The sequence below is a fragment of the Chiloscyllium punctatum genome, chromosome 22 (genome assembly GCF_047496795.1).
Source record: "Chiloscyllium punctatum isolate Juve2018m chromosome 22, sChiPun1.3, whole genome shotgun sequence".
Classification (NCBI taxonomy): Eukaryota; Metazoa; Chordata; class Chondrichthyes; order Orectolobiformes; family Hemiscylliidae; genus Chiloscyllium; species Chiloscyllium punctatum.
In genome coordinates, this window is record NC_092760.1 from 92814611 (window position 1) to 92838845 (window position 24235).

At 47.0% G+C, this 24235-nt stretch overlaps 1 protein-coding gene across 1 annotated transcript in view; it reads right to left on the reverse strand.

The window, feature by feature from the left end:
• LOC140493855 (SH3 and multiple ankyrin repeat domains protein 2-like) overlaps positions 1-24235 on the reverse strand; it is a 1358365-nt gene that overhangs the window by 1061389 nt on the left and 272741 nt on the right. The window contains exons 4-6 of the mRNA XM_072592836.1: positions 9924-10127; positions 6496-6567; positions 4940-5048 (exon numbers count right to left, since the gene is read on the reverse strand). Coding sequence (XP_072448937.1) covers positions 4940-5048; positions 6496-6567; positions 9924-10127 — 385 coding nt within the window. The remainder of the gene's footprint in view (positions 1-4939; positions 5049-6495; positions 6568-9923; positions 10128-24235) is intronic.

The following is a 24235-nucleotide window of genomic DNA, read 5'->3' on the forward strand; positions in this document are numbered from 1 at the left end:
CTGGAAATGGTTCAATGGAATGAGATATTTCCATCGGATTCTGAATATCGGGATAATTCCAAACCAGATTAAAAGATTTGGGCCAACGTTCCTATTTGGAGGAGCTAACTGGGAATAATTTTCACCTTTGTTACTTGGACAGTAACAAGGTTGAGCCAGTTAACTGCTGGGAGTTACATTTGCAAATGTACAGGAGTGAGTGAGACCTTGCACAATATGTTTCACCTGACATTCCTCTTGGCAATAGGTGAACACAGGCATTAAACTATTGAAATTAAATTAGACAATTATCCTGTAAAATCATAGTAAAGAGAACATTACAAAAGAAATATCCATCTGCCAATATCGCCTAGTGGTAATTTCTAGCTTTAATCCCTATTCATTCAGCAAGTGAGGTTGATCCTGGGTTTGGTGGCTGTGCAAACATGATTGACACAGAAATAAAATCAGAGAACACTGGAGAAACTAAGCAGGTCAGGTAGCATCTCTGGAGAGCAAAACAGAGTTAATGCTTTGAGTCTGAGATGGTTTCGTTTCCACTTTCTGTTTTTATTTCAGATGTCCAGCATCCAGAATGTTTTGCTTGTGCAGAAACTGGCAGAGATGTTCCCACTGTTTGCACAAACGGGTCTTAGTCCAAGTGTCAGGCAGTGACTCATCAAGTACCACAGGGATTGGTGCTTGGACGCCAGCTGTTTACAATATCGAATAATGATTTAGAAGAGAGAACAAAAGGTAATATCTCCAAGTTCGCAAATGATACAAAGCTGTGTGGGACGATTATCTGTGAAGGGATGCAGAGATGCTTCAGTATGATTTGGACAAGCTGAGTGAGTGGGAAAATGCATGGTAGCTGCAGGATAATGTGGATAAATGTGAGATTATTCACTCTGGCAGATAAACAGGAAGGTGTATTATTATCTGATGGTGATAGATTGGAAGAGGGGGAGGTGCAGCGAGACCTGAGTGTCCTCATACATCAGTCACTGCAAGTAAACCAGCAGGTGCTGCAGGCAGTGAAGAAGGTAAATGGGACTTGATCTTCATAGCGAGAGGGTTCAAGTACAGGGCAGGGATGTCTTGCTGTAATTGTACAGGGCATTGGTGAGATGACACCTATAGTATTGCATGCAGTTTTGGTCTCCTGATCTGAGGAAGGATATTCTTGCTCTCAAGGGTTCGCAACAAAGGTTTATCAGATTGATTCTGGCGATAGCAGGACTGACACTGGAAGAGAGACTGGATTGGTTAGGACTATATTTACTGGAGTTTGGAACATTGCTATAAAAACCTATAGCATTCTAACAGGACCAGCTGGGGCAAATATCGAAGGGATAGTCTCAGTCACCAGGGAGTCCAGAACCAGGGATCACAGTTTAAGATCATTTAGGATTAAGATGCTGAGAATTGTCTGCATACAGAAGATGGTAAGCCTGTGGAATTGTCTGTCACGGCCAAAATGGTTTTAAGGAGGAGTTAGGTATAGTTCTTCGGGCTAAGGGATTTAAAGAGTATGGGGAGAAAGCAGTGACAGGGGACTGAGATGGGTGAACCGCTTGATCATACAAGATGGCGTATGACACTTGAAGGGCTGCCTCGAGTTTCTCAGCTCAGTCACCAAGTATATACAAAACTGAATCAACACTTATTGATGCTCAGCGAATCAAAGATATGAGGATGCATAGAAAGTGGAACTAATGCAGATGATACCATCTTAGTGAATGGCAGTGTGAGCCCAAGGGGTTAAATGGTCTACTCTTGCTTATATTTCTTATTCTCCTATTCCCTTTGCTGACCCAGTGAATCAGCAAGGTTCGTATATGCTGAGAATATATTAACCACAGATCAATGGTAAAGGTTACTGGCAATGGATTATTCAACAAGTTAATATCTGCACAATAAATTTCTCTCTCAGTTACTTTAACAAAGACATTGTCTCCTAAAAAGGTTAATGTTTCCATTGAAATCTGCTATTGAATCCACAGGCATTCAGTGTTTGGGTGATAATACTGTCATGGTCATCTCTGACCTTTCGTTTCCAAGATGTCTGGTCTGAGCAGTTTGAATCAGGGTGAGTTGGTAGCTGGCACCTTGAGGAACTGTTGGAGCAAATCCAACAAAAAAGTTTACATCATTATTTTCTGTTCTTGAAATTTGCTATAAGCTATTCCTGACTGAATTCTTTACACAGATAATTCCAAACATATCACTGAGCATTTTAAAAAGAAATACCATTTCCTCTTTATTTCTGTCATTCCATCTGGATATACATTCATGGGAATGACTAATGAGAAAGAATTTCTCTGTTCCCTTTGTGTGGTCCCAAATGGTCTGATAATTGATTTATGTGATTCAGTGGAAAGATTACAAGATTCATGTCAGATTTTAGTCGGTAATTCAAAGCATTTGAAATACAGAAGTGGAAAGTAATATTAAAGTTGCATATTTCATTAGCAAATGAAAGATTAACAGGGCAAAATGGGTCAAGTCTGATTGTCTGAGCCATGTTTGCTGTTATTGAAGTTCTGCAGTGAGATTGGAGTTTCTCAGAAATTACTCCAAGTACTCGGACATGTCAAACCTTGGCCTTCTGCTCCAGTAAGACTCTATAGGTCTTTTATATGTTTATACACACTCTACAGATGCAGCTTCAGAGAATTGAGCACAAAACCGCGAAGCCATACTGAGTGAGCACTGGACAGATGGGCAATCCACCTGTCAGAGAAGATATTAACATGCGGCCTCACATGTGAACGTAAAGCTCCCAAAATGTTATACAAACAAGGGCAAGTAAGTTGTCCACAGCATCCTGATCTTCTCATTATTGCTGCTTGTGCGAATATGTTCTTTATACAAGCAATATGGAGCTTTAAAAATATCACATTTCCAACTATGCATAAGAACACAAGAACAGGGAACAGGAGTAGATCATCTGCCCAGTGACCATTCTCTGCCATTCAATAAGATCATGGCTGATCTCTTCCTGGACTCAGCTCCACTTACCTGCTCTCTCACCATAACCCTTAATCCTTTCACTGTTCAAAAAAATTATCTATCCTAGCGTTAAAAACATTTACTGAGGAAGCCTCAACTGTTTCACTGGGGCAGGGAATTTCCAGATTCACAACCCTCTGGGTGAAGAAGTTCCTCCTCAACTCAGTCCTCAATCTGCTCCCCCCTTATTGTGAGGCTATGCCCCTAGTTCTAGTTTCACCCACCAGTGGAAATATCCTCTGTGCTTCCATCTTATCGATTCCCTTCAAAATTTTATATATTTCTATAAGATCCCCACCCTCATTCATCCAAATTCCAGGCAGTATAGTTCCAGTCTACTCAATCTCTCCTCATAAGCCAACCCCCTCAACTCTGGAATTAATCAAGTGAACCTCCTCTGCACCCAACCAGCACCAGTACATACTTTCTCAAGTAAGGAACCAAAACTGGACACAGCTGTACAGCACTGGGTCATCTCCAAAAAAGATCCTAAAGATGTGAAAGGCTTTGCGTAAGTGCAAGATTTTTGATTTTTATTTGTTTGTTAATTTATTGAACAGAGGTGGATTAAAGGAAATGGCAGTCAGACGAATGTCACATGGAAACAAAATATTTTAAGTATTGATGTTTGCCTCCTGGTTTTTTAAAACAGGAATCTCTAGATGTCTAATAGGGAGGGTAGAAGAGAAGACTCATGAGGGATAACAAGGATAAGGCTAAGAGCTTTCGATAAGATGTTAAACTGAGGCCCTATTTGCCCTCTCATGTGGACATAAAATTTTGCAAGTGACTGTTCAAAGAGAAGACACATACTCGCTGGTGTCCTGAGAAAGGAAATCTCTCCAGCCAAAGTGACGGAAACATACAATTTGGTGAATAGTCGCAGTGGGGCCCATGGGATCTTTCTATGTGCAAATTGTCTGCCATGTTACCTGTGGTCAACATTTTTTAAATTAGATTCCCTACAGCAGGAAAACAGGCCCTTTGGCCCAACAAGTCCACACCAATCCTCCAAAGAGTAACCCACCCAGACCCAGTCCCCTACCATACACATACCCCCTGACTAATGCACCTAACACTATGGGCAATTTAGCATTCACCTGACCTGCACATCGATGAAGCCTTAGTGATTGCCTCATTTAGATCTGTTCCCAAGGCTGGAATCGAACCTGGGTCCCTGGTGCTGAGGCAGCTGTCCTAACCACTGAGCCACCGTGTCACCCCAAAACTGGAGCAACCAGAGGAAACCCACACAGACAGGGAGGGAATGTGCAAACTCCACACAGACAGTCACCCGAGGGTGGAATTGAACCCACGACCCTGGTTCTGTGAGACAGCAGTGCTAACCACTGAGCCACCATACCACCCACATTCGAAAATACTTCATTGATTATGCTGTGCCATAACACCATAAGATGCAGGAGCAGAAGTTGGTTATTCAGCCCATCGAAAGTACTCAACCATTCAATGAAACAATGGTTGACTTTATAATCCTCAATTCCACCTTCCTGCCTTTACCCCATAACTCTTGATTCCATTGACAAGGTTATGAAAGGTGCTATATAAGTTAAACTATTTCTTTATTGTTACCAAAGCTGCTCTTAAACAAGGCACAAGACAATGCTACATTTTCAGAAACCCTGTCAAACACTCACTGTCTCCTTAGGAGTCAAACGGATCTAAATGAGGCAATCAATGAGGCTTCATCAGTACAATCCACATGAACACTAATGCACTGTACAATTATGATCTGACACTTACATTATGTGAAGTTGTTAATGAAACAGAGCAACATTACATTGTGCTTTTCGTTGTCCCATTATTTACAGTGAAGATGTGTTTACTGACTTCACTGACATAATTAATTATCTTAATAATTCCAAACATTCTCAAAAGCTGAATCAAATCAAATAGAAACCCTGAGGTAGCTGGTTCACCAACATACCGCCACTGTCCGAGTCATAATAGTTAGGATCAAGACCTCGATCCAGCATCTTCACAATTTTCTCAAGCGCCCGATGTTGAACGTAATCCATAAATTTTCGAAGGTTAGCCTGAATAAAACACAACACAATTGTTTAAAAAGTACCTTGGGCAACATCACCAACTTCTCAACCTCAGCAAGGTTTACAACTGAAACCAAGTAATGTTCATTATCACAGTCACTTAGGAGCAGCTGCTTTAGACCTGAAGCACTTAGTGAATATATTATCAAACAATCTCAGCCCTTCCTCACTGCGTCTGCCTCATTACACAGAAAGGAATGATCAGCAGAGGGTTGTTTGCTCTGATTTGTTCAGTGTAACAAGAAGCTCACTAACTAACTCTACAGTCAGAGGCTTTCAGCAGACACTAGGAATGTGATGTTGGAAATCTAGTTTCACTTCACCTGGTGATCATATTCATGGTCTGCCAGGGAGCTAATCACACACTCAACTTCCTCAGCCTTCAGCAACGTGTTAACTTGTCTCGTTTTAATAACATCAGTGCCCCACAGACACAGACGCACATGGCACAGGAAGAGGGAATCGCAGAAGGTAAACACCTGTCCATTTACTTCCTCCCTCCTCACTATCCAACGGCCACCTTCCAGATGAAGCAGTAATTTACCTGCACTGCACTCTGTATTCACTGCTTACAGTGTGATCTCCTGCACACTAGGGAGATGAAACACAGATCATAAGAATATAAGATATCAGAACAGAATTAGGCCACTCAGCCCATCAAGTGTGTTCTGCAATTCAGTCATGGCTGGTCTTTCTCAATTCCACTCTCCTGCCTTCTCCCGTAACCTTTGATCCCCTTATTAATCAAGAACTTATCTGTCTCTGTCTTAAATAGGCTCAATGACTTGGCCTCCACAGCCCTCTGTGGCAATGAGTTCCACAGAGTCACCACCCTCTGGGGCTGAAGAAATTCCTCCTCATCTCACTTTTAAAGGGTTCGTCCTCAGCTCCATCTTAATGGGAGACTCCTTTTCAGCCTTTGCCTTTTGATATCGATTCCCGTGAAGGGAACCATCCTCTCAGTAATCACTCTGTCAAACTCCCTCAGAATGTTGTGTCAATGAGATGTGGTATTGCAGCTACCAGATAGAAATTACATTTTTATTGAGATCATTTAATATTCTTCTGAACTGAAATGCAAATAATAATTTAAAAATAAGAACTTAATAGGAAACAAAGCAGTAAACTAGGCAAAAAAATCATTACTATTAATCTCTCTAGTGGGTCAGTTAGCTCAGTTGGTTGGATAGCTGGTTTGTGATGCAGAGTAATGCCAACAGAATGGGTTTAACTCCTGCACTGGCTGAGGTTACCATGAAGGATTCGCTGTCCCAGCCTCTCCCTTTGCCTGAGGCACAGTGACCCTCAGGTTAAACCAGCACCAGTTATCTCTCGCCAATAAGAAAGCAGCCCTATGGTCATCTGAGACTATGGTGACTGTATCTTTATAAATATTCCATTTCAAAAGATGCTGGGATTGTAAAAGGATGCGCACCTTTGTGTGGAGTTTTGAAACTTGTTTCTCATCGATGTTAGCTTGTTTGTATACCCGCTTCTTATAGCAAAACTGGAAACAGAAACAGAAACATTTTCACCCAGTTTATTCCCAGTAATGCTTTTCAAAAATAACAAAATCACGTGACTTACCTTGAGTTAGTAAAACATTGCTGAATGAAGAGAAAATGAGTTACAAAACGTCTATGTTAGAAACATCAATGTAAGGTTGGTGGGTTTAAGTCCCATTTTTGGGAACCAAACACTTCTTGCGCTGGACACAGACTGAACAACTTTAGGAGAATAGCCATCCTTCAGGAGATTAAAGGTTAAAGCTGATCTAAAGGCTGTAGGGGTTTTGAAGGTTAAAGGTTAAAGCTGATCTAAAGGCTGTAGGGGTTTTGAAGGAGTGAGCTCTTATGAGGAGAGACTCGAGCCTCCAGCCAAATGAAACTCCAGTACAGAGTAAATGGGTTTGTTCAGAGAGCTGAGCTGGCAGGGAATCAGCCAACTATGGACAGTGTCCCACATGCTGTGTTTGTTCCTCAACTAGCAACCAGTCTACTGCACAGATCCAGTTATAATTCACCTGTAAGTTAGTAAATGTGCTGAACCTTCACATATATTTCTTAACCTCTCCATTCCTTTAATCCATAATGGAAAATAACTAAGATTAAATAATAGGCCAACTATGTACAGATGTTATTAATTTGTATTCCTTACATTACAACAATAACTAAACTTTATTGGTTATAAAGCACTTTGTGATATCCTAACATGATAAAAGGTAGAACATAGAACAATACAGCGCAGAACAGGCCTTTTGGCCCTCAATGTTGCGCCGATCTGTGAACTATTCTCAGCTCATCCCCCTACACTATCCCATCATCATCCATGTGCTTATCCAAGGATTGTTTACATCTCCCTAATGTGGCTGAAATAACTACATTGGTAGGCAGGGCATTCCACACCCAATTCTGCAGTTTATCCAAGTCCCCCTGCAACCTATAACATTCTTCCACACTGTCCACTACTCCACCAACTTTAGTGTCATCTGCAAGTTTACTCATCCATCCACCTATGTCATTTATAAAAGTGACAAACAGCAGTGGTCCCAAATCAGATCCTTGTGGCACACCACTAGTAACTGGACTCCAGGCTGAATATTTTCCATCAACTACCATTTTACAGAAAGCCAGTTTCTAATCCAAATTGCGAAATCATCCTCAGTCCCATTCCTCTGCATTTTATCCAACAGCCTACCATGTGGAACCTTATCAAAGACTTTACTGAAGTCCATTTACACCATGTCAACTGGCCCTGAGGGGAGTGGAGGCTGGGAGGGTCACGGGGGGAGTGGAGGCTGAGAGAGTCATGGGGGGAGTGGGGGCAGGAAGGGTCATGGGGGGAGAGTGGGCAGGGAGGGTCACGGGGTGTGGGGGCTGGGCGGCTCACGTGGGAGTGGGGGCAGGGAGGGTCACTGAGGGAGTGGGGGCAGGGAAGGTCATGGGGGAGAGTGGGTAGGGAGGGTCATGGGGGAGAGTGGGGGCAGGGAGGGTCATGGGGGAGAGTGGGGGCAGGAAGGGTCACGGGGGAGTGGGGGCTGGGTGGCTCATGTGGGAGTGGGGGCTGGGAGGGTCACGGGGGGAGTGGGGGCAGGAAGGGTCACGGGAGAGTGGGGGCAGGGAGGGTCATGAGGGAGAGTGGGGGCAGGGAGGGTCAGGGGGAGTGGGGGCAGGGAGGGTCATGGGGGAGTGGGGGCTGGGTGGCTCATGTGGGAGTGGGGGCTGGGAGGGTCACGGGGGGAGTGGGGGCAGGGAGGGTCATGAGGGAGAGTGGGGGCAGGGAGGGTCAGGGGGAGAGTGGGGGCAGGGAGGGTCATGAGGGAGAGTGGGGGCAGGAAGGGTCACGGGAGAGTGGGGGCAGGGAGGGTCATGAGGGAGAGTGGGGGCAGGGGGGTCAGGGGGAGTGGGAGCAGGGAGGGTCGGGGGAAATGGAGGCAGGGAGAGTCAGGGGGGAGTAGGGACAGGAAAGGTCGGGGAAGTGGGGGCAGGGAGGGTCATAGGGGAGTGGGGGCAGGCAGGGAGGGTCGGGAGGAGTGGGGGCAGGGAGGATCGGGGGAGAAGGGGAAGTGAGGGTCGGGGGGGTAGTTGAGGCAGGGAGGGTCGGGGGGAGTGGGGCCAGGGATGGTCGGGGGGAGTGGGGGCAGGGAGGGTCGGGGGAGTGAGGGTCGGGGGAGTGAGGGTCCGGGGGAGTGAGGGTCGGGGGGAGTGGGGGCAGGGAGGGTCACGGGGGAGTGGGGGCAGGGAGGGTCAGCGGGGAGTGGGGGCAGGGAGGGTCAGGGGGGAGTGGGGGCAGGGAGGGTCAGGGGGGAGTGGGGGCAGGGAGGGTGGGGGGGAGTGGGGGCAGGGAGGGTGGGGGGGAGTGGGGGCAGGGAGGGTCGGGGGAGTGGGGTTAGGGATGGTCAGGCGGAATGTGGTCAGGGGGAATGGGAGCTGGGTGGGTCACGGGGGGGAGTGGGGGCTGGGTCATGGGGAGGGGGAGTGGAGCTGGGTGGGTCACGGGAGGGAATGGGGGCTGGGAGGGTCATGGGGGGGCGTGGGGGCTGGGAGGGCTACGGGGGTTTGGAGGCTAGGAGGGTCACGAGGGTTTGGGGGTTGGGAGGGTTATGGGGGAATAGGGGCTGGGAGGGTCACGGGGAGGGGGAGTGGGGTCTGGGAGCGTCACGGGGGTTTGGAGGTTTGGAGGGTTACGGGGGAGTGGGGGGCTGGGAGGGTCACGGGGTGGTGGGGGGGTGGGGGGGGGAGTGGGGACATCCCCCAGTGATTTGATCTGGACAGTTGAGTGCAGCATTGTGGGTGCATTGTATGAGGTGCTGACTTTCAGATGAGAGATTAAATCATGGCTCAATAAAAACTCACACTTCACTCTTTGAAGAGGGCCAGAGGACATTCTTATTGTAGTCAACAATTATCCCACTTCAAACACTGTGGATTATCTGACCATATACCTTGTCGCTATTTGTGGGATCTTGCTGTGCATTAATTTATTGCTGTGTTTCGTGCATTATAACAAAGCTAAGTCATTGGCTGTGTACTCTCTTTTGATTGGTCAATGTTTTAATTCCGTAAATGATCAGAGTGGTCACATCAGTAACTGGAATGACTGTGTCTATTGGTAGTCATGATTAGGAGACACAGGTGTTGGAGTGGGGTGTAAAAAGTTAAAAATCACACAACACCAGCTTATAGTCCAATAGGTTTATTTGGAAGCACTAGATTTCAGCGCACTGCTCCTTCCCAATTCTCCACAACCACCTGATGAAGGAGCAGGTGGGACTATAACCTGGTGTTGTGTGATTTTTTACTGTGTCTACTGGGTCATTGGGAGTCCATCGGACCAGAAACTTGGAGCTTTGTTGCTGCTTACCTCCAGAGAGGGAACTCCTTTGTTGTTGGACTGAGGATATTCTTTGAGCAGCCGCTCCTCGTCCAAAAATTTACCGTCCCTTCCATTGCTCGCTGGTTGGAACAGACCATAATTCAACACATCTTTCAGACTGTAGTTCAGGGTGCACAGGATCTGTTGTTTAGCAACCCACACCGTGGCATCAGGATTAAAGCGCATACATTTCTGCAAAACATAGTGAAGGAAAATGGTACCAAACAGCCGCCGAGCAACCCATGCGATGAATTTGATACATAGAACATAGAACATAGAATAATACAGCGCAGTACAGGCCCTTTGGCCTTCGATGTTGTGCCGATCCAAGCCCACCTAACCTACACTAGCCCACTATCCTCCATATACCTATCCAATGCCCGTTTAAATGCCCATAAAGAGGGAGAGTCCACCACTGCTACTGGCAGGGCATTCCATGAACTTCATCAATAACTTCATCCATAACTTCATCAAAATGTGTCCTTTTACTGAAAATCACAGTCACCACACCCTCAAAATATTACAGGAAATCCCAGAAGCTGATGTTGTAGGAGTGGTGTTTAACTGGTTCAGGTATCAATAATTAATTCTGCTACTTATAAACAGACAACCTCATGGCATCCAAGTTGCGAAATATTTGTAAAACTTCTGGAATTCCATTTAATTAGAAAAGTAATAAACTGATCAGGATTGGTTGATGAGAAGATGCATGGGCGATAAGGAAGTGGAACTGAAACTGAATGGTCCCCTGGCTCCCTCTGTCTCAGCTCAATCTCAAACATGTTTCAGACATCTCCCAACACCCCCACGTAGAGAGAGAGTAGACAATCAGAGGAACTGGGGCCGGGCACGGTGCACAATTGGCACTGGGTCAGGGGACGGGGGGTGGGAAAGAGTGTGGAGTCGGGGTGTTGTGGGTGGGGGGTGTTGTGGGTCAGGGGATGTTGTGGGTCAGGGGGTGTTGTGGATCAGGGGTGTTGTTGGTGGAGGGTGTTGTGGGTAGGGGGTGTTGTGGGTCAGGGGGTGTTGTGGGTTGGGGGTGTTGTGGGTCAGGGAGTGTTGTGGGTAGGGGGTGTTGTGGGTCGGGGGTGTTGTGGGTCAGGGGGTGTTGTGGGGTGGGGGGTGTTGTGGGTCAGGGGGTGTTGTGGGTGGGGGGTGTTGTGGGTCAGGTGGTGTTGTGGGTGGGGGGTGTTCTGGGCAGAAGGTGTTGTGGGTGGGGGGTGTTCTGGGTCAGGGTGTGTTCTGGGTGGGGGGTGTTGTGGGTCAGGGTGTGTTCTGGGTGGGGGGTGTTGTGGGTGGGGGGTGTTGTGGGTCAGGGTGTGTTCTGGGTGGGGGGTGTTGTGGGTCAGGGGATGTTGTGCACAATTAACACTGTGGCCCAGAGCCTCCCAAACAGGGTGATGCTGCCGACACCGAGTCAGTCATTGCTACAAGTAAAACGTCCATCTGTTCCCAGAAAATGTTTCATTAAAGGGTCAATAAAGATGAAACAATGGATTTAAGAAATATACCAACATTCCTGCTGCCACCTGGAGAATCTGATCTTCCAGTCAACCACAGTCCCAGCAGCACTGACTCTCATCACAGCTGCTGGAAAACACTCCCAAACCTTTTCATGTAAAATGCCTGAACAGTACAGACAGCAATTATAGATAATTGGATCTTTAACAAATCTAATAGTTTGCTAATTAGTAATAATGGACAGACTGCTGATTGCTATACTCACTCAGCCTCTGTAATTTGAGACCTCTATGGTGTTATATCTGAATACCCAAAGCAGTTTAATTTAGGGCAGGAATCTTAATCCCTGTTCAGCGGAATCAAAACCCATTCCATACCCAGCAGCCACATCTTTGTTGCTGAATGGTTTTAGCAGGTTCGTGTTCAAAACATAAAAGAAAAAGCAACTGGTAACAACATTTCTGATTTAGTTAATCTTTCACATACCAATTCCTAAGTAAATCACAAGCTTCTGAACAATTTATAAAATGCAAACAATTTAGGTTTGCAGCTACAATAACTTTAACAAGAAAATTGAGAGAGTATATAAATTCATTGCTGCTGAACAAAAATACAAGTAAACCTGGCTGAGTGTCAGGCTATGTGTATCAGACCTTCACGAAAATGCATAATTATTCAATCGGACAACAGACCACATGACTGCTCAATGCAAATTTTTCCCATAGGAACCTGATTGAACAAGTTCCCGTATACTATCAGAAAGTTGGGTAAATGTAATGACGGAATGTAATAGGTGGCACGGTGGCTCAGTGGTTAGCACTGCTGCCTCACAGCGCCAGGGACCTGGGATTCCAGCCTCAGGTGATTGTCTATATGGAATTTGCACATTCGCCCCGTGTCTGTGGGGGTTTCCACCGATTGCTCTGGTTTCCTCCCACAAACTACAGGCATGCAGTTTAGGTGGATTGGCCATGCTAAATTGCCCACAGTGTTCAGGGATTTGTAGGTTAGGTCCATTACTCATGGGTAAATGTAGGGTAATAGGGTAGGGGAATGGGTCTGGGTGGGTTACTCTTCGGAGGGTCAGTGTGGACTTAGAGCCATAGAGATGTACAGCATGGAAACAGACCCTTCAGTCCAACTCATCCATGCCGACCAGCCATCCCAACCCAATCTAGTCCCACCTGCCAGCACCTGGCCCATATCCCTCCAAACCCTTCCTATTCATATACCCATCCAAATGCCTCTTAAATGTTGCAATTGTACCAGCCTCCACCACATCCTCTGGCAGCTCATTCCATACACACACCACCCTCTGCATGAAAAATGAGCCATAGGGATTCTCTGATTCTGTGAATACTGAAGCAGGAAAGAAAAATTAGACAGATAGAGAGGCAATGAAGAACACAAGTATGAAAATATCAATGTTGTCTATCTTATACGCTGCAGGGAAGGATGCTCTAAGGCATGGTACATTGGCAATACCGAGAGGCTATGGCAACGGATGAATGGGCACCGCACAACAATCAACAGACAGGAGGGTTCCCTCCCAGTTGGAGAACACTTCAGCGGTCCAGGACATTCGATCTCGGAGCTTCAAGTGATCATCCTCCCAGGCGGACTTCAGGATAGGCAACATTACAGAGTGGCCAAGCAGAGGCTGATAGTCAAGTTCAGTACCCATAGGGATGATCTCAACCAGGAACTTGGGTTCATGTCACACTACAGGTGACCCCACTGCACTATATACACACACATACACACAGATCCTCTCTCATACACAAGATCTCTCACATACGCTGACACATACACACCCACACACGCATCCTCTCACAGACTTTTTAACCCTTTACACTCACACTCACATACACACTCTCTCACAGACACTCATACCCCCCAACACACACGCCCACCAACACACACACACACACACACACACACACACACAAAGTCGGTGGGGTGAATTTATACTTGCAGAATTACATTTTATTTTGCTGAAAAACTGCATGAATCCATGAAAGATTCTGTAAATCCCCTTTTTAGAAATAAAATCAGTCTGAACATTGGGGCACAGCCACATTTTTCAACTCTGGTCCCCAGCATCTGCAGTCCTCACTTTTCTCCATGCTTATCTATTCCTTTCATAATTTTATGTGTTTCTGTAAGATACACCCACCCCACCATTTCTTCTAAATTACGAGTATAATCCCAGTCTACTCAGTCTCTCCTCATAAACCAACTCCCTCAACTCCAGAATCAACCCAGTGAACCTCCTGTGCACCCCCTCCAGTGCCAGTACATCCTTTCTCAAGTGAGGAGACCAAAACTGTACACAGTACTCCAGGTGTGGCCTCACCAGCACCTTGTCCAGCTGCAACATAACCTTCCTAGATTTAAACTCCAACCCTCTAGTAATGAAGGAGAATATTCCATTTATCTTCTTTATTACCAGCTGCACCTGCAAACCAACGTTTTGTGATTTATGCCCAAGGACACTCAGCCCATGAATGTTGCAGCAAGTGCACAGAAATAAAGGGATATGGAATATGAGGTGTTTGTTTGTGATGCAAGCAGGGAGATACACAAATCACCGAAAGACCAGAAGAAGCAGGAACAGGCGTAGACCATTGTTAAATTCATTTGTGGGACTTGGGCATTGTTGGTTAGCCACCATTGATCGCCCACCTTAACTTGCTCTTGAGAAGGTGGTGGTGAGCTGCCTTCTGGAATTGCTGCAATCCACTTGCTGTGAGTTGACCCACAATTCCGATACGGAGGAAATTCCAGGATTTTGACCCAATGACTGTGAAGGAATGGCGGTATATTTCCAAGTCAGGGTGGTCAGTGGCTTGGAGGGGAACTTGCAGATGGTGGTGCTCCCAAGTACTTGCTGCCCTGGTTCCTTCTGGATGGAAGTGGTCGTGGGTTTGGAAGGTGCTATCTAAGAATCTTTGGTGAATTTTGTCAGTGCACCTTGTATATAGTACACACTGCTGCTACTGAATGATGGTGGTGGAGGGATTGAATGTTTGTAGCTGTGGTGCCAAACAAGTGGATTGCTTTGTCCCGGATGGTGTTAAACTTTTTGAGTGTTGTTGGAGCTGCACACACCCAGGCAAGTGGGGAGTATCCCATCACACACCTGATTGTGCCTTGTAGATGGTGGACAGGCTTTGGTGTGCCAGGAGGTGAGTTACTTGCTGCAGTATCCTTAGTCTCTGACCTGCTGTTGTAGCCACTGTGTTTATGTGGTGAGTCCATTGAGTTTCTGGTCAATGGTAACCCCAAAGTTGTTAACAATAGGGGGATTCAATGATAGTAATACCATTGAATATCAAGGAGCAGTGGTGATGGTCATTGTCTGGCATTTGTGTGGCATGAATGTTACTTGCCTAAGCCTGGATATTGTCCAGATCTTGTTGTATTTGAGCATGGATTGCTTCAGTATCTGAGGAGTCACACATGGTGCTGAACATTGTGCTATCATCGGTGAACATCCCCATTTCTGACCTTATAACAGAGGGAAGGTCATTGATGAAGCAGCTGAAGAGCCTAGGGACTCCTGCAGAGATGTCCTGGGGCTGAGATGATGGAACTCCACAGCCACAATCATCTTCCTGTGTGCTAGGTACGACTCTAACCAGCAGAGTGTTTGCCTCCAGATACCCATTGATTCCAGTTTAGTCAGGGCTCCTTGATGCCATACTCAGTCAAATGCAGCCTTGATGTCAATGACTGTCCCTCTCCCCTCCCCTCTGGAATTCAGCTCCTTTATCCATGTTTGACCCAAGGCTGTAATGAGGTCAGGAGCTGAACATCCCTGGCAGAACCCAAACTGGGCGTCACTGAGCAGGTTATTGTTGAGCTGGTGCTGCTTGATAGCACTGTCACTGACACCTTCTATCACTTAAATGAGGATCGAGAGGAGACTGATTGGGCGGTAATTGATTGGGTTGGATTTGTTCTCGTTTTTGTGTACAGGACATACCTGGGCAACTTTCCACATTGTCGGGTGGATGCCAGTGTTATAACTCCACAGCACTGGAGCGGCAAGTTCTGGAGCACAAGTCTTCAGTACTATTGCCGGAATGTTGTCAGGGCCCATTGCCTTTGCAGTATCCAGTGTCTCCAGCTGTTTCTTAACATCACGTGGAGTGAATCGAATTGGCTGGAGACTGGGATCTGTGATGCTGGATCATCCTTTTGACACTTCTGGCTAAAGATTGTTGCAAATGTATCAGCCGTGTCTTTTGCCCTGATGTACTTGGCTCCTTCACCACTGAGGATGGGGTTTTTGTGGAGCCTCCTCCTCCAGTGAGTTGTTTAATTGGAGTCTGGTTTGGTAGCTTCACCAGGTTGACACCACATTTTTAGGTCTGCTTGGTGCTGCTCCTGGCATGCACTCCTGAACTCTCCACTGAACCATTACCATCAAGCCAGAGGATCAGCCCTGGTTCAATGGAGAGTGCAGGGGACATGCCAGGAGCAGCATCAGGTATACCTAAACTGAAGTGTCAACCTGGTGAAGCTACTAAACAGGACCAAACTTGCATGCCAAACAGCATAACCAACAAGTGATAGGCACAGCTAAATGATCCCGCAGCCAACGGATCAGATCTAAGCTCTGCAGTCTTTCCACACCCAGTCGTGAATGGTGGTATACAATTAACAGCAGCAGACTTGCTGGAGTATAATTCTGCTGCATTTGATGCCCCAAGTACCTCATGGATGTCTGGTCTTGAGCTGCTAGATCAGTTCAAAATCTGTCTCATTTAACATGGTGATAACGCGACACAACACAACGGAGGGTATTCTCAATGTGAAGGCGGGACTTTGTCTCCACAGGGACAGTGTGACAGTCGCTTTTACTGATACTGTCATGGACAGATGCTTCTGCAGACGGCAGATTAGTAAGGATGAGGTCTGTAAGTTATTTTCTTCTTGTTGGTTCAATCACCACCTGCCGCAGACCCAGTCTAGCAGTTACGTCCTTTAGGACCCGACCAGCTCAATCAGGAATGTTGCTGCCAGTGGTGGACATTGAAATCCCCACCCAGAGGACATTTTGTACCCTTGCCATCCTCAGTGTTTCCTCCAAGTGTGGGTCAGCACAGTGTAGTAACGATCCAGCAGCCAAAGGAGGACAGTGCGTGTAACCAGTAAGAGGTTTCTTGCCCATGTTTAACCTGAAGCCATGAGACTTCATGAAGTCTAGAGTCAATGTCAAGGGCTCCCAGGGCAACTCCCTCCTGACTGTATCCCACTGTGCCATTAACTCTGCTGGGTCTGACCTGCTGGTGGTACAGGACACATCCAGGGATGGCAATGGTGTGGTCTGGGGTGTTTTTTATTTTTGTTTTGTTTTTTATGATGTGTGTGAGGGTGGGTGTTGAAATAACTCCACTGAGGCCGGTATCCTGTCACCAAGTCACCGTTTACTTTGGAGGATCCTTGTCACTGATCCAGCTCCCGCAGAGCCAGCTCTCAGAGTGAACAGAATGTCTGACACTCCTGTTTATTTTTTTTCTCTGCTTATATTTTCCCCAGCGCAGGTGTGTGTGCAGGTGTGAAACACAGTGAAAGACACAAGGTGTACAAATCTTTATTCAATTCCCACCACCAGGAAGGAAGGAAAAACCCAAGTGACCATTGACAAGCAACGCTGTGTGATCAAACAGTGAAGGGGAGGGGAGGGATTCAATCAAAATAGAGTTGGAGGGGGAAATAATGCACTCCACTCCCTCCGGTGCCCACCTCTCCCTGAACAACTCCAGGGTGTTGGTGGAGACTGCGTGATCCTTCTCTAGAGACACCCGGGCTCTAACGTAACCAGGGAAAAGGGCAGGCAGTTGGCCCTAACGACCCCTTCCACAGCCTGCTGTCTGAACATAGAACATAGAAACATAAAGCACAGAACAAGCCTTTTGGCCCACGTTGTTGTGCCAAGATTTAATCCTAATGTAAAATATAGTAACTTAACCTACACACCCCTCAACTCACTGCTATCCATGTGCATGTCCAGCAGTCACTTAAATGTCCCCAATGACTCTGCTTCCACCACCACAGGTGGCAACGCATTCCATGCATTCACAACTCTCTGCATAAAGAACCTACCTCTGACGTCTCCTCTACACCTTCCTCCTAATATCTTCAAACTTCTCGTACCAGTCAATCCTGCCCTGGGGAAAAGACTCTGGCTATTGATTCTATTTTGTACACCTTGATCAGGTCTCCTCTCTTCCTCCTTCTCTCCAGAGAAAAAAGTCTGAGCTTATTCAACCTTTCTTCATAAGGCACGCCCTCCAGTCCAGGCAGCATCCTGGTAAACCTTCTTTGCACCCTCTCCAAAGCCTCTGTATCTTTCCTATAGTAGGGTGACCAGAACTGGACACAATATTCCAAGTGTGGTCTCACCAGGGACTTGTAGAGCTGCAGCAAAACCTCGTGACTCTTAAACTCAATCCCCCTGTTAATGAAAGCCAAAACACCATATGCTTTCTTAACAACCCTATCCACTTGGGTGGCAACTTTAAGGGATCTATGTACTTGCACACCCAGATCCCTCTGTTCCTCCACACTGCAAAGAATCCTGTCTTTAATCCTATATTCAGCATTCGGGTTTGACCTTCCAAAATGCATCACTTTACATTTATCCAGGTTGAACTCCATCTGTCATTTCTCAGCCCAGCTCTGCATCCTGTCAATGTCACACTGAGCCTGCAGTAGCCCTCGATACTATCGACAGCACCCCTAACCTTTTGGTCATCTGCAAATTTACTAACCCACCCCTCAACCTCCTCATCCAAGTCATTTATAACAACCACAAAGAGCAGAGACCCCAAGAACAGAGCCCTGCGGGACCCCACTCAACACTGACCTCCAGGCAGAATACTTTCCATCTACAACCACTCCATGCCTCCTGTCAGCCAGCCAATTCTGAATCCAGATAGCCAAATCTCCCTGTATCCCATACTTCCTGACTTTATGAATTAGCCTATTATGGGGAACCTAATCAAATTTCTTGCTGAAGTCCATATACATCACATCCACTGCTCAACCTTCGTCGACCTGTCTCGTCACCTCCTCAAAGAACTCAATAAGATTTGTGAGGCATGACCTGCCCCTTCACAAAGCCATGCTGACTGTCTTTAAAGCCATGCTGAGGCTCTGCCCCAGAGGGCAGTGGAGGCCCAGTCTCTGGATTCATTTAAGAAAGAGTTGGATAGAGCTCTCAAGGATTGTGGAATCAAGGGTTATGGAGATAAGGCAGGAACAGGATACTGATTAAGGATGATCAGCCATGATCATATTGAATAGTGGTGCAGACTCGAAGGGCAGAATGGCCTACTCCTGCACCTATTGTCTATTGTCTATTGTCTATTTAATCACACTATGCTTTGCCAAATTGTCATAAATCCTATCCCTCAGAATTCTTTCTAAAACTTCGCTGACCACAGATGTAAGAATGACTGGCCTATTACCCTTCTTGAAAAGAGAAACAACATTCGCCTCCTTCCAATCCTCTAGTATGACTCCTGTGGAGAGTGAGGAAGCAATGATCTTCGCCTGTGGCTTAGCAACCTTCTTTCTCACTTCCCAGAGCAGCCTGGGATAAATCTGGTCTGACCCTGGGGACTTATCAATCTTAATGTTTCCCAAAATTTCCAGTACATCAACTTCCTCAATCTTGATCTGGTCAATACTGTATCCCAGCTCCTCAAAGTTCTCATTCACAACAAGGTCCCTTTCCTTGGTGAAAACTGAAGCAAAAAACTCATTTAGGGCTTCCTCTATCTGCTCAGACTCCACGTACAAGTTCCCTACACTATCCCTGATCGGCCCTACCTTCTCCCTGATCATTCTCTTATTCCTCACGTATGAGTAAAATGCTTTTGGGACTGTTTATGGCCAGTTTGGCCAGGACCAGGAGCAGACCAATGAGGAGGTCCTCAGATGTACCCTCCCTCCTCCGTACCGGGTGCCCGAAGATCAGGAGTGTGGGACTGAAGTGCAACCAGAAACAGAGGAAGAGGTTTTTGAGAAAATCAAAAAGGGAGTGCAAACACCCACACCCAATATATACATGGTCCATGGACTCCACAGCAACACAGAACAAGCAGTTGGGCTGGGAGGTGTCTAAGGTGTTATCTGTAAGGTATGATTCCATAAGAATGACTATGTCAGGGTGTTGCTTGACTAGTCTGTGAGACAGCTCTCACAATTTTGGTACTAGTCCCCAGATGTTGATAAGGACGACTTTGCACAGTGGACAGGGCTGTTTGTGTTTTTGCCGTTGTCTTCTCCGGTTCCAAGGTTGATGCCAGGTGGTCCGTCCAGTTTCATTTCTTTGTTGTGACTTTCTAGCGATGGATACAACTGAGAGGCTTACTAGGCCATTTCAGAGGACAGGTGAGAGTCAACCACATTGCTGTAGCTCTGGAGTTATGTGTAGGCCAGACCAGGTATTGATGGTAGATCTCCCTCCCTGAAGGACATCAGTGAACCAGATGGGTTTTTCCAACAATTAACAATGGTTTCATGGTCATCAGTTGACCCTTAATTCCAAATTTATTTTGTTGTTGAATTCAAATTCCATCATCTGCTGTGATGGGATTCAAACCCAGGTCCCCATTATTCTGGGTTTCTGGTTTAATAGTCGAGTGATAACAACAGTAGGCCATCACCTGCCCTTTGAGCCTCATCCAGCCCCTTGAGCCTGTTCCACCATTCAAATGGCTGATCCAACATTCCTCAAAACTGTTTGCCTGGACCTTCCCTGTAATCCTCGATTCCCTGACTTATCAAGAATCCAGAAGAAAGTGAGGATGCTGGAGATGCTGGTGATCAGAGTCGAGAGTGTGGTGCTGGAAAAGCACAGCACGTCAGGCAGCATCCGAGGAGCAGGAGAATTCACATTTCGAGCAAGAGCCCTTCATCAGGAATGAGGCTTGTGGCCCAGGGGGCTGAGAGGTAAATGGAGGGGGGTGGGTCTAGGGGGAAGGTAGTTGAGAATGCAATAGTTAGATGAAGGTGGGGAGTGATGGTAATAGGTTGGAGAGGAGGGTGGAGTGGATAGGTGGGAAGTTCATGAGGGCGGTGCCAAGTTGGAAGGTTGGATCTGGGATAAGGTGGGGGGAGGGGAGATGAGGAAACTGGTGAATCCACATTGATCCCATGTGGTTGGAGGGCCCCAAGGTGGAAGATGAGACGTTCTTCCTCCAGACGTTGGGTGCTTCGGGTTTGGCGATGGAGGAGGCCCAAGGACCTGTGTGTCCTTGGCAGAGTAGGAGGGGGAGTTAAAGTGTTTAGCCACAGGGTGGTGGGGTTGGTTGGTGCAGGTATCCCAGACATGTTACCTGAAGTTGGTGTCCTGTCTCCCCAGTGTAGATGAGACCACATCGAGAGCAACAGACACAGAAGGTGACATGCATGGAAATGCAGGTAAAACTCTGTTGGATGCGGAAGCATCCTTTGGGACCTTGGACGGAGGTGAGGTGGGAGGTGTGGGCGCAGGTTTTGTGCTTCCTGCGGTGGCAGAGATAGGTGCTGGGAGGGGTCAGTGAGTTGTTAGGGTGCGTGGACCTAACAAGGGAGTCACAGAGGGAATGATCTTTCTGGAATGCGGATAGGGCTGGGGAGGAAAATATATACCTGGTGGTGGGGTCTGTTTGTAGGTGGCAGAAATGGAGAGGATAATGCAATGTATCCAGAGGTTGGTGGGGTGGACGGTGAGGACCAGGGGGATTCTGTCCTTGTTGTGATTGGAGGGGTGGGGCTCGAGGGTGGAGATATGGGAAGTGGAGGAGATGCATTGGAGGGCATTGTCGACCACTTGGGAGGAGAAATTGCGGTCTTTAAAGAAGGAGGCCATCTGGGATGTTTTATGGTGGAACTGGACCTCGTGGGAGCAGATGCGGAGGAGGCGGAGGCTTTGGGAATAAGGGATAGTATTTTTACAGGAGGCAGGATGGGAGGAGGTGTAGTCCAGGTAGCCATGGGAGTTGGTGGGTTTGTAGAAGATGCCAGTGTTGAGCTGGTCTCCGGAAATGGAGATGGAAAAGTCCAGGAAGGGGAGAGACGTGTTTAAGATGGTCCAGGTGAACTTGAGGTCAGGATGGAAGGTGTTAGTGAAGTTGATGAACTGTTCAACCTCTTCGTGGGAGCAAAAGGTAGCACCGATGCAGTTATCAATGAAGCGGAGGAAAAGGTGGGAGTGATGCCGGTGTAAATGCAGAAGATGGACTGCTCCACTAACCGACAAAGAGACACCCATAGCTGGGGCCCATGTGGGTGCCCATGGCTACCCCTTTGGTCTGGAGGAAATAGGAGGGTTCAAAGGAGGAATGTTTGAGGGTGAGGACCAGTTCAGCCAATCGAACGAGTGTGACGGTGGAGGGGTACTGGTCGGATCGGCAGGAGAGGAAGAAATGGATGGTTTGGAGTCCTTCATCATGGCAGATGGATGTGTACAGGGACCGGATGTCCATGGTGAAAATAAGATGTTAGGAGCCGGGGAAACAAAGGTTGTGGAAGACGTGGAGGGCGTGGATGGTGTCCCGAACATATGTGGGGAGATCCTGGAACAAATGGGACAGGACTGTGTCGAGGTATACAGAGATGAGTTCGGTGGGGCAGGAGCAGGCCAAGACAATGGGTCGGCCGGGACAGTCAGGTTTGTGAATTTTGGGTAGGAGATAGATTCGGGCGGTGCAGGGTTCGCAGACAATGAGGTTGGAGGCCGTTGGTGGGAGATCCCCAGAGGTGATGAGGTTGTGGATGGTCTGGAAGATGATGGTTTGGTGATGGGAGGTGAAGTCATGGTCAAGGGGGCAGCAGCAGGAGGTGGAATGTATGTTGAGAGTGTGGTGCTGGAAAAGCACAGCCGATCAGGTAGCATCCAAGGAGCAGGAGAATCAATGGTTCAGGCAAAAGCCCTTCATTAGAAATTCTTGAAGGGCTTTTGCCTGAAACTTCAATTTTCCTGCTCCTTGGATGTTGCCTGACCGGCTGTGCTGTTCCAGCAACACACTCATGACTCTGATCTCCAGTATCTGCAGTCCTCACTTTCTACTATCAAGAATCTATCTCAGCCTTAAGTACACAGGACTCTGCTCACAAACTCTCCATGGCAAGAAGATCCAAAGATAGACATTCCTCCTCATCTCAGTCTTAAATTGATGCCCCTTTATCCTGAGACTGTGCCTTCTGGTCCCAGTCTTTCCCATGATTGGAAACGTCTTCTCAGCAGTGGCCTTGTCAAGCCCCTTAAACATCCAATATGTTTCAATGAGATCACCTGTCATGTGCTAAACTCCAGTGAGTAAAGTCCCAACCTGTTCAGTCTTTGCTCAGAAGACAATTCCTCCATGCCAGGGTTCATCTGAATGAACCTTCTCTGAACTGCCTCCAATGAATCGATAGCTTTACTTAAATAAGAGGACCAAAACTGCTCACAGTGCTCCAGATATGATCTCCCCAGCCCCTTGTCCAGTTGCAGTAAGAATTTCCTCCTCTTCGACGCCAACTTCCTTGAAATAAGGGTGAACATTCCATTCCCCTTCCTGATTACCTGCTGTCCAGTGTGCTAGCTTTCTGTATTTTGTGCACAACTTCCCCCAAACTCCTTTGTCTTGCAGCTTTCTGCAGTTTTTCTGGGCGGCACGGTGGCACAGTGGTTAGCACTGCTGCCTCACAGCGCCTGAGACCCGGGTTCAATTCCCGCCTCAGGCGACTGACTGTGTGGAGTTTGCACGTTCTCCCCGTGTCTGCGTGGGTTTCCTCCGGGTGCTCCGGTTTCCTCCCACAGTCCAAAGATGTGCAGGCCAGGTGAATTGGCCATGCTAAATTGCCCATAGTGTTAGGTAAGGGGTAAATGTAGATGTAGGGGTATGGGTGGGTTACGCTTCGGCGGGGCGGTGTGGACTTGTTGGGCCGAAGGGCCTGTTTCCACACTGTAAGTAATCTAATCTAATACACCGTTGTTTTGTTTTTCCTTTCAAAATTAACAACTACACCCTTTCCCACATTATATTCCACTTGCCAACTTTTTGCCCACTTACTTAATCCATCAATATCTCTCTGTAAATCATTTATATCCCTTTCACAATCTGCCTTTCCACCTATTTTGGTAATTCTGTAAATCTGGCTACAAGGCAATGAGTGTTGTTTCAGCAGTGATTCCTATGGAACCACACTGGAGATGGGTCACTAACCTGATAAAGAGCCCCTTAACCCCACTCACTGTTTCCTGCCCATCAGCCAATTCCTATCCATGTCCTGATTTGGAGATGTTGGTGTTGGGCTGGGGTGGACAAAGTTAAAAATCACACAACACCAGGTTAGAGTCCAATAGGTTTATTTGGAAGCACGAGCTTTCGGAGCGTCGCTCCTTCATCAGGTGGTTGTGGAGGAGATCGTCAGACACAGAATTTATAGAAAAAAAATTACAGTGTCATGCAGTGATATATTGAACAAACCTGGATTTTTAAATCTTTCATCTTTTAGAATCCAGTTTTTAGTTAATGAATATTGGAATCCCAGAATTTCTTTAAAGTCACCTTCTCGAGTTCAGTACCCATGGGAATGGCCACAACTGGGACCTTGGGTTCATGTCACACTACAGGTGACCCCATGACACTATATACACACACATATACACACACACACACACACACACACATTCTCTCTCACAGGCTTATATTCCATCACACCCACACACAGACTTTACCAAGCTCTCACACAGACAAACACAGATGCTCTCACATGCACTCACACTCACATGCCCACACTGACATGCACACACTTCCTCTCTCTCTCTCTCTCTCGCTCTCTCTCATGCA